General features: G+C 42.4%; 1 protein-coding gene across 3 annotated transcripts in view; it reads left to right on the forward strand.

Annotated features, from left to right (window-relative positions):
• The window catches only part of LOC126253107 (protein pigeon), a 486240-nt gene that overhangs the window by 150049 nt on the left and 321114 nt on the right, over positions 1 to 15077 (forward strand). For all 3 annotated transcript variants that reach the window (XM_049954213.1, XM_049954212.1, XM_049954214.1), the window contains exon 4: positions 5868 to 6098. In XM_049954213.1, the coding sequence (XP_049810170.1) occupies positions 5868 to 6098 (231 nt within the window). The remainder of the gene's footprint in view (positions 1 to 5867; positions 6099 to 15077) is intronic.

Below are 15077 nucleotides of genomic sequence, written 5' to 3' on the forward strand. Positions count from 1 at the left end.
ATCACACTGTACCCCCCCCACCCCCACCCCCACCCCCCACCCGTAGAGCAACATAAAGAAAAATTAGTAAAATCTTAAACAGAATTTAGATTAAAAGCGAGGAAGGAAGGTTAGGGGTTAATGTCCCATCACCAATGATGTTAGAAATACCGACTCAGACTATGGAAGGAAATCAACCATGCCTTTTCAAAGGAATTATCCTGGCTCTCTCTGTAACCAAAATCATGAAAAACCTAAATCTGGCTGGCCAAGAGTGGATTTGAACCACTGTCCTCTTGAATACCAGTCCAGTGTTCCACTGCGCCACCTCGCTCAGTAGGCCATCTTTTAGCCACTTAAGAAAACAGAGTGGTGTGTTCTGGGAAGGATAGCTGTGGCCTCAGTGTCCAAACGTTTATGGTATTCCATGTGAATGTTGTTGTACCTGTATGAAGCAGTCAATTCAGACCCTTTCTCTGCACTGTACAGAATGCCAGCAACATGTCAGGTACAGATCTATAGGAAATTCTGGTGTTGTCAAATAGAGCCTTACAAATGAGCACAGAATGTTGTTTGTGCAAACATAGGTTCCAGCCCACACTTCAAACTGCTAGGACTTACCATCAAAGAGCCTTTGAAAATTAGAAATGTGTGTCAAAAATTTAATAGAGGTGTGGGATACAAACTCAGCAGTGCATAGATGTGTACCTCTGACACAGAGAGACTGCATTGGATTATGTCCAGATTTATAGAACAGGATGGAAACAAAGACACTGCATGTGGTATTTCACCATTGGTACCAATGTAACATCTGATTGCAGTGGCCACTAATACACGTGTGATTCTATTTCTTCTTTGACAGTCAGATGCTCTACTGACAAATGGTGAATATTTTCTAAAATCTTGGATTTGAAAAATTCAGATGACAAGTGCATTAAGAACATTTAATGCCTGTGCCTTGTCGATTAAAAAAATATTATGATAACTGTATCAAACAACAAAAAATCCAGGATGACATAAAGACAATATTATGAAAAGATTAGATTACTACTCACAATGTAGTGGAGATGCTGAGTTGCAGATAGCCACAACAAAAAGACTGTCAAGCAAGTAAGCTTTCAGCCAGAAAGGCCTTTGATGGAATTAGACAACACAGACACACAAAGTCATGCAAATGCAACTCACACACACATGACCACAGTCTGGCAGCCAGAGGCTGTGGTTGTGTGTGTGAGTTGCATTATGGTAATGCATGATATGAGTTCAGTTTATAAATTCATCTTTCACAAGAACCTATTTGTCGCAAAAACATGAAACTTCTGTCATTCATTAATGTTATCTTTCTTATTAGGGTGTAGATGATAAATGAATGCTGAAATATTTAGCTCAATTTAAAATCATTTTAATTTTTTGTCATGTATTTCGATTTGGTTGATTCATTATCACACACACTTAACAAACAAGACAAAAAATAAGTCACTATCTATATGGATCACAATGAAGCCATTTTTATTGTTTGTAAACACTTCATCAAGGCATTTATTTATATGGAACAGATGATCACTTACTAATTGATGTTAACATAATTTTAATTTTTCACTGTACAGCTTTTCTCTAGTGATAACACTTGTAATAAGTGAAACTGGTTGAGAAATATAGTTGTATGTGTACAGCTGAAGGATCAAGATGCTTTACTTCTGATATCTTAATGACTGTAAGCAGTTACCTTTATAAAGCTCTTAAAAACTAAGTACTGTGATGAAGTGATGTATATTTTGTGTGTGTGTGTGTGTGTGTGTGTGTGTGTGTGTGTGTGTGTGTGTGTGTGTGTTTTAATTCGGGGTTGTCTTATATTCACAAATTAAACTATACTCATGCTCATAAATTAAGGATAATTGCAGAATGTGTTGCCACACAACATGGCACTACACGAAACTAGTACTAATAGCATATTCACATAGGGAACACACGTGACACAGATCTGTAATTCCATGGTATTGGTGATAAGTGGATAAAACCATCCCGAAACACATATGCTACAAAACGCCACTGTTTCGTGTGCATGTACCCTGACATCAATATGGGATATGATCACCATGCACACATCCACAGGCCACACAATGGGTTGGCATACTCTGGATCAGGTGGTCGAGCAGCTGCTGGGGTATAGCCCCCCATTCTTGCACCAGGGACTGTCGGAGCTCCTGAAGTGTCATCGGGATTTGAAGACATTCAGCAATACGTTGACCGAGAGCATCCCAGACGTGCTCAATGGAATTTAGGTCTGGAGAACAGGCAGGCCACTCCATTCGCCTGATATATTCTGTTCCAAGGTACTCCTCCATGATGGCAGCTGGTTGGAGTCGTGCGTTATCATCCATCAGGAGGAAGGTGGGACCCACTGCACCCCTGAAAAGGTGGACATACTGGTGCAAAATGATGTCCCGATACACCTGACCTGTTACAGTTCCTCTATCAAAGACATGCATGGGTATACGTGCACCAATCGTAATCCCACCCTACACCATCAAACCACGACCTCCATACAGGTCCCTTTCGAGGACATTAAGGGGTTGGTATCTGGTTCCTGGTTCATGCCAGATGAATCCCGGTGAGAATCACTGTTCAGACTATACCTGGACTCGTCCGTGAACATAACCTGGGACCACTGTTCCAATGGCCATATACCGTGTTCTTGACACCAGGCTCTATGGGATCTCCTGTGACCAGGGGTCAGTGGAATGCACCTTGCAGGTCTCTGGACGAATAAACCATGTCTGTTCAGTCATAAGTAGACTGTGTGTCTGGAGACAATTGTTCCAGTGACTGTGGTAAGGTCCCGAGCAAGGCTACCTGAAGTACTCCGTGCCGTCTGCAGGCAGTGATGGTGAGATAGCGGTCTTCTTGTGGTGTTGTACACTGTGTTCGTCTCGTACTGTAGTGCCTGGACACGTATCCTGTCTGCTGGAATCATTGCAATAATCTTGAGATCACACTTTGTGGCACGTGGAGGGCCCGTGCTATGACCTGCTGTGTTTGACCAGCCTCCAGTCACCCTAGTATTCTGCCTCTCATAACGTCATCAATACGTTTTCTTTGAGCCATTTTCAACACACAGTCACCATTAGATCGTCTGAAAACGCCTGCACACTTACTCTCTGCACCATACTCTCACATGCACCAACACACCTCTGCATATGTGGACTGCTGCCAGCGCCACCATGTGACGACCGCAGGTCAAATGCACCGCATGGTCGTACCCTGAGGTGATTTAAACCTGCAGACTGCCCATCAGAGTGTTGTTTCACCATGTATCAGCATTATCCTTAATTTATGAGCATGAGTGTATTTTAAACTGTCATTGCTAAGGTCAATATTTTTACTTTGGGTAATAGATTAATGTAGGTGTCTTTCAACATATACAATTATAGTGACACCAGCTTGGCTGAAAACTAGAACAAATGTGAGGAGGGGAATGGTGAACAGAAAGTAAATTTCATCATGCTGCCAACCATGCGAATTCACACTGCATAGTTTAGTTTTTATTAATATCTGTCATGTTTAAACTGCATTTTTCATGAATCCATTTGTAATTGGAATTGCATTGACTTTAAGATTGGGCAAATACTCTGCAGTAGTGTACATTTGTGCAAGAGATGGTAAAAGTCTAGATAGGGGCCAGTGTTACATATATGTATTTTGTGCAACAGTGTTGTCAACACTCAACATGAGGTATGATGTGGATGAAAGGTTGTGTGTCCGCTGCTGGTTCTACACAGCTACTGAGCCAGCAGTGGACAGACTGTGTGGAAGCAAGAGACAAAGTAATATTATCACATTACCATGTAAATGTAGATGCAAAATCCACTTTGTTTTACAAACAAAACAGCCAAACATTTGTGACAACCAAGATTAAAAATTCCGTTGACACACATTTTATTTAACGTTTGCTATTAGGTCCCACCCTAGCCTCCCTCTTGGAAATCACTCCATTTCAGAAGAAACAGCCCAGTATATGTGATAACTGAGATAATAAATTTCATTGCTGTTAATCTCACTTGCAGCAGTTTCAGCTGTGCTATTACAGTGATGATGATGATGATGATGATGATGATGATGATGATGATTAAAAGTAGTGATATCACAAATGCCTGGCTTTACATAGTAAGCAAAACAGAAAGTAAAGCTAAAAATTAATGTTAAACAATTCCTTTTTGTTTATTTTATTTCTCCTTGTATTATGAAAATGTAGCAATCAATGGCTCAAATGGCTCTGAGCACTATGGGACTTAACATCTATGGTCATCAGTCCCCTAGAACTTAGAATTACTTAAACCTAACTAACCTAAGGACATCACACAACACCCAGTCATCACGAGGCAGAGAAAATCCCTAACCCCGCCGGGAATCGAACCCGGGAACCCAGGCGTGGGAAGCGAGATCGCTACCGCACGACAGCAATCAATGGCATAAGTTAAGAAAATGTATACTGTTAACTTTTTTAGGCAGATATTATATGTCAATAAAATAGTTTCTAATTTTGATTAGTCAGATGGTTTTCGTCAAGGAGCCTCTTGATGAAAGGGGGTCATTTTATACTTGAATAAATAGAGAAAGAGAGAGAGGAGGAGGGGGGGGGGGGGGTAGGGAGGGGATCTTGTTCCAACTACTCAGCGAATAGTGACCTCCTCTGTGGTGCATCTGTGGAATTGCTCAGCTGCCATGGAAGAAAGTTGGTGGAACTGATTTTCTTATTCCTTACACTTAAGCCTGGCCTGATACTTCAAGCTGACTGGAAGATCATATCATATCTCTTTGCCAGACATTGGCATTAAATGATACAAAAATTTTATAATTTAAAAATTAAAGACTTGTTTTACCTAATTATTCCATGTTATTTAAAAGATAAACATTTTCTTCTGTCTCTCGTGATTTATATTAGTGAAAAGTCAGTTTCTTAGTGGCTCACAGCTGTGACTTGTGGGTGCTGCATGAAAATGTATCTAACTAGGTAATTTATATCTAAAAACAAAGATGATGAGACTTACCAAACAAAAGCGCTGGCAGGTCGATAGACACACAAACAAACACAAACGTACACACAAAATTCTAGCTTTCGCAACTAACGGTTGCTTCGTCAGGAAAGAGGGAAGGAGAGGGAAAGACGAAAGGATGTGGGTTTTAAGGGAGAGGGTAAGGAGTCATTCCAATCCCAGGAGCGGAAAGACTTACCTTAGGGGGAAAAAAGGACGGGTATACACTCACGCGCACACACACACATATCCATCCGTACATACACGGACACAAGCTGACATTTACAAATGTCTGCTTGTGTCTGTGTATGTGCGGATGGATATGTGTGTGTGTGAGAGTGTATACCTGTCCTTTTTTTCCCCCTAAGGTAAGTCTTTCCGCTCCTGGGATTGGAATGACTCCTTACCCTCTCCCTTAAAACCCACATCCTTTCGTCTTTCCCTCTCCTTCCCTCTTTCCTGATGAAGCAACTGTTAGTTGCGAAAGCTAGAATTTTGTGTGTACGTTTGTGTTTGTTTGTGTGTCTATCGACCTGCCAGCGCTTTTGTTTGGTAAGTCTCATCATCTTGGTTTTTAGATATATTTTTCCCACGTGGAATGTTTCCCTCTATTATATTCATAACTAGGTAATTTTACAGATAAATATGAATGATCCCCATCTGTGAATTACCTCTAGCTAAGCAGCACATAGATATAGCCTGTTCTAATTATTTCCACTAATTCCCTACTTTACCTGCTGTACATACCTGTCAGTTCTCCTTCATTTTAGAATCTGTAGTACATTATTAGATACCCAAATATTGGTAAAATAATTGACTATATTACTTTAAAGATGTATATTTTCTTTGATGCAGGTTATGTCATAAGAAAGAAAGTTCCTGCATCTGTTGATATTGCTGAACCAGATGGTGGAAATGAGGTTTCAGAACTATATGAACCATTCCTTGTGGAAATTTCAGAGGATGAAGAGCGCTATCCAAAAGCAATAGGCAGAGAAGATACTCATCAGACAATGGTACAATTTTTATATCGAAAAAAGGGAGCTACAGCACCTGAAAAACTACTGATGCTTATCCATCAGGATTGTAAGTTTTGCCTTCTGTTGCAAATTACTCTTAAGTTTACAACAAAAAATCAACTATAGTGATAATCTGGCGTGATTTATTGTGAGATAGTGCGTTCTAAAGCAAAGGTTACAAAATTATTTTGTTAATCTTATTAAAAAGGATTTATCTTCTTCACATTGCATTACTTTTAGGAAATGCATGTAGATTCTACCAACATTCATCACAATATGATAGTTATGTTCGCATATTCAAAAATTTCATTTTCAGGTATGCATTTTCTGTTATGTGATGTACATTAGTGTGAAGTAAGTTCAGGAACTGGAAATAGTACTATCACATAGCACAGCTTCTTCTTCTTCTTCTTCTTCTTCTTCTTCTTTCAGGATTAAAGTAAAACTTTTATCAACTCAACATTTTTTTTTAACTCCACAGTGGTTTACTGAGCATGAACTCGAAACGAAGGCTCAGCTTGTTTTTTTTATATGTTGCCGGATGTTAGAGAATCAGTAAGTGTTAGTGTTATAACGTCAAGTTTAACACATATATTTCAGAACGACACAACACATATAAGTCACAGAGTAAGTTGACAAGCAAGACATGTGTACATGTTAGCATTCGAATGAGCACTGAGTCCCAGTCTAGCGGCCGCTGCTCGGCTGGCCGCTTAGGTGGTGCAGTTGCTGCATGGCTGGCAGACAGCGCTGCACTTAGAGGACGCGCGTAATTGTGCGGCGGCGCTTTGAATGATCGGCGAGTCACAACACTTTTCTCCCCTTTGAAATTGTTGCACTGGTCTTGATGGAGGTGTCCTGGAGATGGCTAACGTTCATAGGCGTTGTTTGACTCGCCGTAAAGTCTCGAGGAGGAGGCTTCCCGTACGGACGGAAGTGTCCCCGATGATAACGGGTCGAGATGACAGGAGACGTAGGGGTCGAACCTGCTGGGCCCCCATGCACCAATCTGCTCGTTGCGGCAAGTCCAGTTGATATGACAGGAGACATGGGCGATGTGTCGGCGTCCGTTGGAGGAGGCGGCGGCGAGTAGATTTGCTCTGACAGAGGATGGTCATCCGGTTCCTGCATGGACACGTCTCCTGGTGGCGTCCATTCTTGTGCTGGCATTGCGATGACGGTGAGAGGGCTGCGTAGTGAGTATTGAGAGATGCCAAGATCCCGAGCATCAGGTAGAGCCGAAGGTGGTGTAGCGGCATTCGGAACAGGCGTTGCCGGCACACGAGGCTGAAGCTGGTCCGAATGACGCACTGCAACACCCGTGTCCATCTGGACTCCATACGGGCATCTGCCGCGGTGTCGTAAGATGCGGCCCGGGCTCCATTTTGGCCGCCTGCCATATCCCCGTACCCAGACGAGGTAGTTGGCGGTGAACCGGCCAAGTGAAGGCACCCGCGGCCGTGAGGTGGAAGGCCGCAGAAGATGAAGTAGCGTGCGGGGCTGTCGGCCATGTAAGAGCTCAGCCGGACTGTGGTCGCCCATGGGGGTGAAACGGGAAGACGCCAGAAACTGGAGAAGCGCATCATCAGCAGCAAAAGAAGTCAGAAGTTTCCGCATCTGAGCCTTAAATGTGCAGACCAGTCGTTCAGCCTCACCATTGGATTGTGGATGGAACGGCGGGGCCATGACATGCATAACGCCGTGACGAGCACAAAAATCCACAAATTCGCAAGAGGCCAATTGCGGACCATTATCAGTAACAAGAGTAGAGGGGAGGCCTTCAAAAGAAAAAATGCGGGCGAGAGCACTGGTGGTTGCCGCGGTGGTAGGCAACGTGCAACGGACAATGAAAGGAAAGTTAGAGTAGACGTCAATTACGAGGAGCCAATAAGTACCTAAAAAGGGTCCCGCAAAGTCAGCATGAATGCACTCCCAGGGCTTCTCAGGCGAAGGCCACGGTGACAAAGATGACTTCGGGGCAGCGGCCTGTGACGCACCAGGGCCACAGGCAGCGACCATGTGTACGATTTCAGAGTCGATGCCAGGCCAGTACACATGACGGGCGCCAGAGATTTTGTGCGAGACACCCCCCAGTGCCCTTTGGTGAAGGAGGCGCAAGACCGAAGCACGCAAAGGCGCAAGTACCACAACACGTGGCGAAGCATTGTCAGTGGAAAGGAGGATAACACCGTCCCTAGCTGTGAGGCGGTAGCGCAAAGCGTAGTAGTTCCACAACGGATCAGAAGTCTTAGCGGACGGGCGATCTGGCCAACCCTTCTGAATACAGCGTAAAACCCGGGAGAGGGTGGGGTCAGAACCCGTAGCAGCCGCCAGCCTGTCCCCAGTGATGGGGAACCCGTCCACAACCCGGTGCTCGGCAACATCCAGGTGGAAACACAAAAGTCCTTCCCTATCGAATGCCTGATCAGGACCCATGTTAAGGCGAGACAGAGCATCAGCATTTGCATGTTGAGCCGTTGGCCGGAAATGAATCTCATAATTGAAACGAAACAAGTAAAGAGCCCAACGCTGGTGGTGGTGTGCAGCCTTGTCGGGAAGTGACGTTGATGGATGAAACAAGGAAACAAATGGTTTGTGATCGGTAACAAGATGAAATTTTGAGCCATAGAGAAAAACACCAAACTTATGAAGAGCATAAATAATGGCCAAAACTTCTTTCTCAATTTGAGAATACTTTTGTTGGGCATCTGTGAGTGTTTTGGAGGCATAAGCAACGGGTTGTTCCGAACCGTCAGAAAAACGGTGCACAAGGACTGCACTGACCCCGTATTGAGAGGCGTCTATGGCAAGAACCAGATGTTGGCCAGGTCGATAAGTAGCCAGGCACGGGGCCTGTTTCAGCATAGTCCTCAATTTCTGGAAAGCCGCGGACCAGTGAAAAGGCACGTTTTTATGCAACAGGCGATGCAATGGCTGAGCCACCGAAGCCGCAGACGGTAAAAACTTGTGATAGTATGCTATTTTCCCCAAGAAGGCCTAGTTCCTTAACAGATGTAGGGCGAGGAAGGGCATCGATCGCAGCGACAGTTTGCTGAAGCGGACGAATACCATCCCGAGAGAGTTGAAACCCCAAGTACGTGATAGATGCCTGAAAAAATTGTGATTTCTGAAGATTATACTTAAGACCAGCAGTCTGTAAGACATGAAAAAGTGTGCGGAGATTTTGAAGATGTTCTTCAGTGGTGGAGCCAGTGACGACTATGTTGTCCATGGAATTGATACACCCAGGGACAGGGAGCAATAAGTGTTCCAAGAATCGCTGAAAGAGAGCAGGGGAACCCCGAATGGCAAGCGTTGGTATTGATAGAGGCTGAAAGGCTTGTTAAGGACCAGAAACTGCCGGGAAGCAGCGTCGAGAGGAAGTTGATGATAAGCTTCTGACAGGTCAATTTTAGAAAAATACTGGCCTCCAGCAAGTTTACTGAACAGTTCTTCAGGTCAGGGCATAGGGTAAGTGTCGATGAGGCATTGAGTATTTACAGTGGCTTTGAAATCGCCACAGAGACGAATATCACCATTTGTCTTAGCAACGACGACAACAGGTGAGGACCACTCACTGGAAGTGACAGGAAGCTAGACCCCGGAAGTAGTGAGACGATCCAACTCCCGTTTTACCCGATCACGAAGGGCCACAGGAATGGGCCGAGCCCAAAGAAACTTAGGCTGAGCAGTGGGTTTGAGCATGATATGAGCTTCAAAGTCATTTGCACGGAATAAGGGACGAAAATGTCGTCGACAAGGAATCCAGTTGAGCATAAGGAATAGCATCAGAGACAATATTGACAGAGTCATCTATGGAGAACCCAAAAACGCGAAAGGCATCGAAACCAAAAAAATTTTCTGCGTTGCTCTGGTCGACCACAAATATGGGAACAGTGCGAACGACAGATTTGTAAGATACCTCAGCGTGAAACTGTCCCAAGAGAGAAATCTTCTGTTTATTGTACGTCCGTAATTGCCGAGTGACAGGTAACAGGAGTGGAGAATCCAACTGAAGATACGTCTGAGAATTAATTATAGTGGCAGCAGAACCGGTATCCACCTGCATGCGAACATCTCAACCAAGGATTTGGACAGTGAGGAATAACTTCCCGGAAAGGGAAGAAGTGCAATTGACAGACAACACAGAATCAAAATCAGCGTCATGTTGATGAACATCATGTATGCGGTCGGATTTGCAAACAGAAGACACATGACCTTTCTTTTTGCAATTGTGACACACAGCCCAACGTTGGCAACAATCCTCACGTGAATGTTTTGTAAAACACCGTGGACATGAAGGAAGTTGCCGGGGGTTTTGCTGCAGTTTCTACGCGGGTTGTTTACGGTTAGGCCGAGGCTGCACGTGGGAGCGCACTGCGGCCACGTCGGCCGGTGGGAATGCGCCACATGTGTCGTCAACAGCGCACAGAGGTTGTATTTCCCTGACATCACCCCACGCCTCTATTTGCGCCCCAGTGGCGCGAGAAATTTCAAAAGACTGCGCAATGGAGAGAACTTCATCTAGAGTCAGATTTGCCAACTGAAGGGCCCGTTGCCGAACTTCTTTGTCGGGCACCGACCGGATAATAGCATCCCGTACCATGGAATCGGCATAGGATTCTTTGTGAACATCAGTAACAAATTGACACTGTTGACTGAGGCCGTGAAGTTCAGCAGCCCAAGCGCGATAGGATTGATGTGGCTGTTTTTGACAACGATAAAAGGCAACACGAGAGGCTACCACATGCGTTTGCTTTTTAAAATAGACAGACAGAAGTGAGCATATTTCAGCAAAGGACAAAGACACAGGATCCTTCAAGGAGCCAATTGCGACAACAACTGATACATTTGAGGTGAAATCCAGGAAAGGAACAGAGACATACAGGGTTGTTCGTCCGTGACATGAAATGCCAAGAAGTGCTGTCGAAGACGTTTTTCATAATCAGGCAAGTCTTCCGCCGTCTCGTCGTAAGGAGGAAAAGGAGGTACAGCCAACGACGAGAAATGCCCCGCATTTGACGCCGCGACGAAATCACGAATCGCCGCTGTTAGAAGCGTTTGCTGTTCAAGGAGATTTTGCAATTGTTGCTCGACAGTAGCCATGGAAACCTGTGGGTCAACGGTGAAAAGGAAAAATCCACTACCTCGTCGCCAATTGTTATAACGTCAAGTTTAACACATATATTTCAGAATGACACAACACATATAAGTCACAGAGTAAGTTGGCCGCTTAGGTGGCGCAGCTGCTGCATGGCTGGCATACAGCGCCGCACATAGAGGACGCACGTAATTGCGCGGCGGCGCTTTGAATGATCGGCGAGTCACCACAGTTAGAAGAAATCCTAGGACTGACTGGGTCACACTCTAGATCTTTGATTATGTGATGTACCACTTACCAAGTGAACCATCGTGCAAGACAGGTAGAGTATTTGAAATATATCTTACCTGTCCTTTTATGTTTACAGTCATAGTTAGTTGATGGCTATGTGTTGTATTGCTAAAATTTAGGTTTATGGCAGATTCTCAAATAATGTACTCAACACAGTATTTAGTTAATTTGACTTGTTTCCGTTTATTATCACTGATAGCAACATGCTGACCAATCTCATATCTTACATAGAATGTTAATCACAAACAGATACTCTCAATAACTTACAAATCAATATGACAGTAACAAAATTTTTCACGCCTGATGGCCAAATATCACAGGGTTCGTTTCTGATACCACAGTCATTGAACACAGTAAACTTTCTGATCATTGACAGAAATAAATAGTTGTCCACATTATTGACACAAAATTACAATTGTAATGGAAGTTACTCATAGAATGATTTTTGATACAAAAGTTCACAAAGAGGAAAGACTACATGGTGATTAATAAGTGATTGAGCATGGTGATTGCTCCACATGGACTTATTACATACAGGGTGTATACAAACCGGGAAATCCGAGAAAAACCCGGGAATTTTTTCATCCGGGAGAAAACCGGGAAAAACCCGGGAATTTTTCATTATTTTAACTTTCAGTTAAATTTTTGTAATATTGACTGGTAAGAATTGATTCTCTAGCAAAGAATGTTACTGTATCCCGCTACTGGAGAATGATACTGCAGCAATAAATTATAAACGAGAGGGAAAACAAATACACCTTCAGTGGCAAAGGAAATGCGCCATTTACGACAACAAAACACCATGCACGTACAAGCATCTGCGAACAGCAAAATTTGTCAAAGGCCATAGGGCAAAGACTATGTAATACGTCGTAACAATAAACTGCTTTCTATGAGCGTGATGTCACAACTGTCTACATTAGGTTCGTTTGACCAATTGCCAACTGGCGCATGCGCAGTTGACTCACGCATGAGCAGTAACTTCTCTCGCTTCCCACTACTTGAAGTGTGGCTGTTAGCTGTATCCACAGAACAAGAAAAAAGAGAAACGCAACTCCCGTGTTAAAAGTGGGAAACACAGACCGACAGCAGCGCCTCAAGTGGTACGGAGATGAACTAAAATATGAAAACATTGTGGGTTGCACCCCCCCCCCTCCCCCCTAGTTTACTTACATTGTAGGTTTTTATTTTTCTTTTAATTCTATTACCTTATTTTTCTGGGCGTGCAATGTAATTATTTTGCCTGGCATCATAGTAAAATAATTGAAACACAGCTATAGCACACTGTACTACAGCAGAGAGAAACCTATTCAGTAATATTTTCAGTCTGTTTTTGACGTTTGCGTCTGACAGACAAGAAAACGTGATAGGAGCAACGACTTTCAGGCGCAAACATCAAAAATAGACTTTTAAAATGACATGCTTATATTCGTATCTATCAACATGTAAAAGCTCCAGCATGTTTAATGACTCATAAGAACTAGATGCAACACTTGAATCTGAGAGTAAGACGAAACAAGCTTGTGGTGTAAATAATTGAAGCAAAAGGAAAATAACATTGTAGCAGCTAAACTGGACTACAAATATTCCTGAATAATGTTATAATTTTTACTTCATACAAGCTGCTGGATTAATGGAGAAAAAAAAAGCCTATTATTAAGAGAATAAGCAGCGGTTAAAGAGGTTCAATTATGAAATATTTATTACAGTATTAATTAATGAACAATTCTAAAATTTGTTACAACTATGTTTCAGGACTATAAGTTCTGAGTAACTGCCCAGAAAACTTGCGCTACTGACCATTAATTTCTTAAAAAGGTTCCTACATCTTACTATTGTAAATGCTTCAACACAAAAAAGAAAACATCAATACCAAGTACCAAAAGCAGGAAAGGTGGATAAAAACAGTGAAATGAAAACAAAACTTACTTTTTATTTCTCAAGCACACAAGAAAAATTTTCTTTTAACTTTTATAAAGCTTTAAACCATTTACTGAATTTGTCTTTAACAATATCAAGTCTTTTATTACTGATGGTGTTTCTCCAATCTTTCATATACTTGTAAATCAATAGAGGTACACATTGTCTTAAAATACACTGTTCAGAAAAATGGGCCTTGCAAAATGTTATTTCCTCTGGAAACTTAAACAGTAAATAGAATGTATTCTCCAATTGTTGCTGGTGTCCACATTTATCTAAGAATGCATACAACTGACTATGAACATTTGCTACAAAGGACATTAAGCTGTCACTAGCATACAATAATTTTGGGTTTAAAGCATCATATTCTTTGAAACTTTCAAATAAATGATGCTCTGTGGGTGTTGGTGAGAACAGAGTTGTTTTACAGTCACTACAGTTGGTTTCAGGTGTTACACCCATCTTTCGTAAAATGTAACCAGCTACATATGCTAGTGCTTGTCTGTCATTTCTTACATCAGCCCCACCACTACCAGCATTATCAGCAAGGGCACAATATAAAGCACTTTGATCCATAATGGAATGGTCTGTTGTGGAGTCAAGAAAGTTGTCATCACTAGCTCCTAAAAATTGCCTTAAATTGCTTAATGGCATGCATCTATCATCCTCACAATTACCTAGTGACTTTGTAGGTAAGGACATGTTATTGACTATAACTGTTTTCAATGCTGCTTTAAACTGAAAGCAAGTTGGGTTGGTTTTTGCGACACCATGCTGCCTGACACAACAAAATACATTCTCCACTGGGTCTTGATTGAAAGCCCTCATGCTTAAAAAATTAAAGTCATTTTTTTATAATCTGTTCCAAATGAACATCAGTGATCTTATTGTAGTTTGCCACCCACTTATGAAACTGAACATATTTGTCTTATCTCTCCCTGTGCCTAGCTCCAACACTTTCCAATTTTCCATTTCCTTTAACAGACTGTACCACATTTCAATATGTGAGGACTCTGCAGAGAGGGCACACTTATAAGACTTGCCATCTTGTGAATCAAATAAACAATCCATCTTTTCAACAAATTCTGCAGTGTATATTGCCTCAGCAGGTAAGATATTAACTGCCACATAAGTTTCAATAACTGCAGCAACTGTGTGACTAAGCTGGGCTGCAGCTACCTTGACTTTCATTTTAGTAAAAGAATCCTTTAATTCAAAATGATTCCTGTGTAGTTTTGGCAATGTCTTAAACATCTTCTGCTGATCCAGAAGAAAAGCCCTGTGAATATATTCAAAACTGGCCTCTTTTTTAAACCCAAACTGTATTTTATTTCCTAGCAGAGCATTTCTAGTATTTTTTAATAGGTGTGGGACATCATAAATGACTGCAATAGGTTCATCTCTGACTACAAAATGAAATGGACTGGACTCAGCAGATTTCTCACAGCAGAGTTCCTTCAGTGCTCTCTGGTTGGTTGCACCCTAGTCACAAACTGTACTAACTACCTTTAGCCCTATTTCTTGCGATTGCCTTATGGCGTAGGTAGTAAGACTTTTTAAAGTGATACTTGAAACTGAGTTGTGAGTGAAATAATAAGCAACAACCTCCTTCCTGCATTTATGTATGCCTCTAACCATGAAAACTAATGCATGATTTGCATTTACATTTGCTCTCCCTAAATGCCCCAAATCTTGAAACCCTGAAATTTCTTCTTTGCTTGCATTATAATACAA

Source organism: Schistocerca nitens, chromosome 4 (assembly GCF_023898315.1).
Source record: "Schistocerca nitens isolate TAMUIC-IGC-003100 chromosome 4, iqSchNite1.1, whole genome shotgun sequence".
Taxonomy (NCBI): Eukaryota; Metazoa; Arthropoda; class Insecta; order Orthoptera; family Acrididae; genus Schistocerca; species Schistocerca nitens.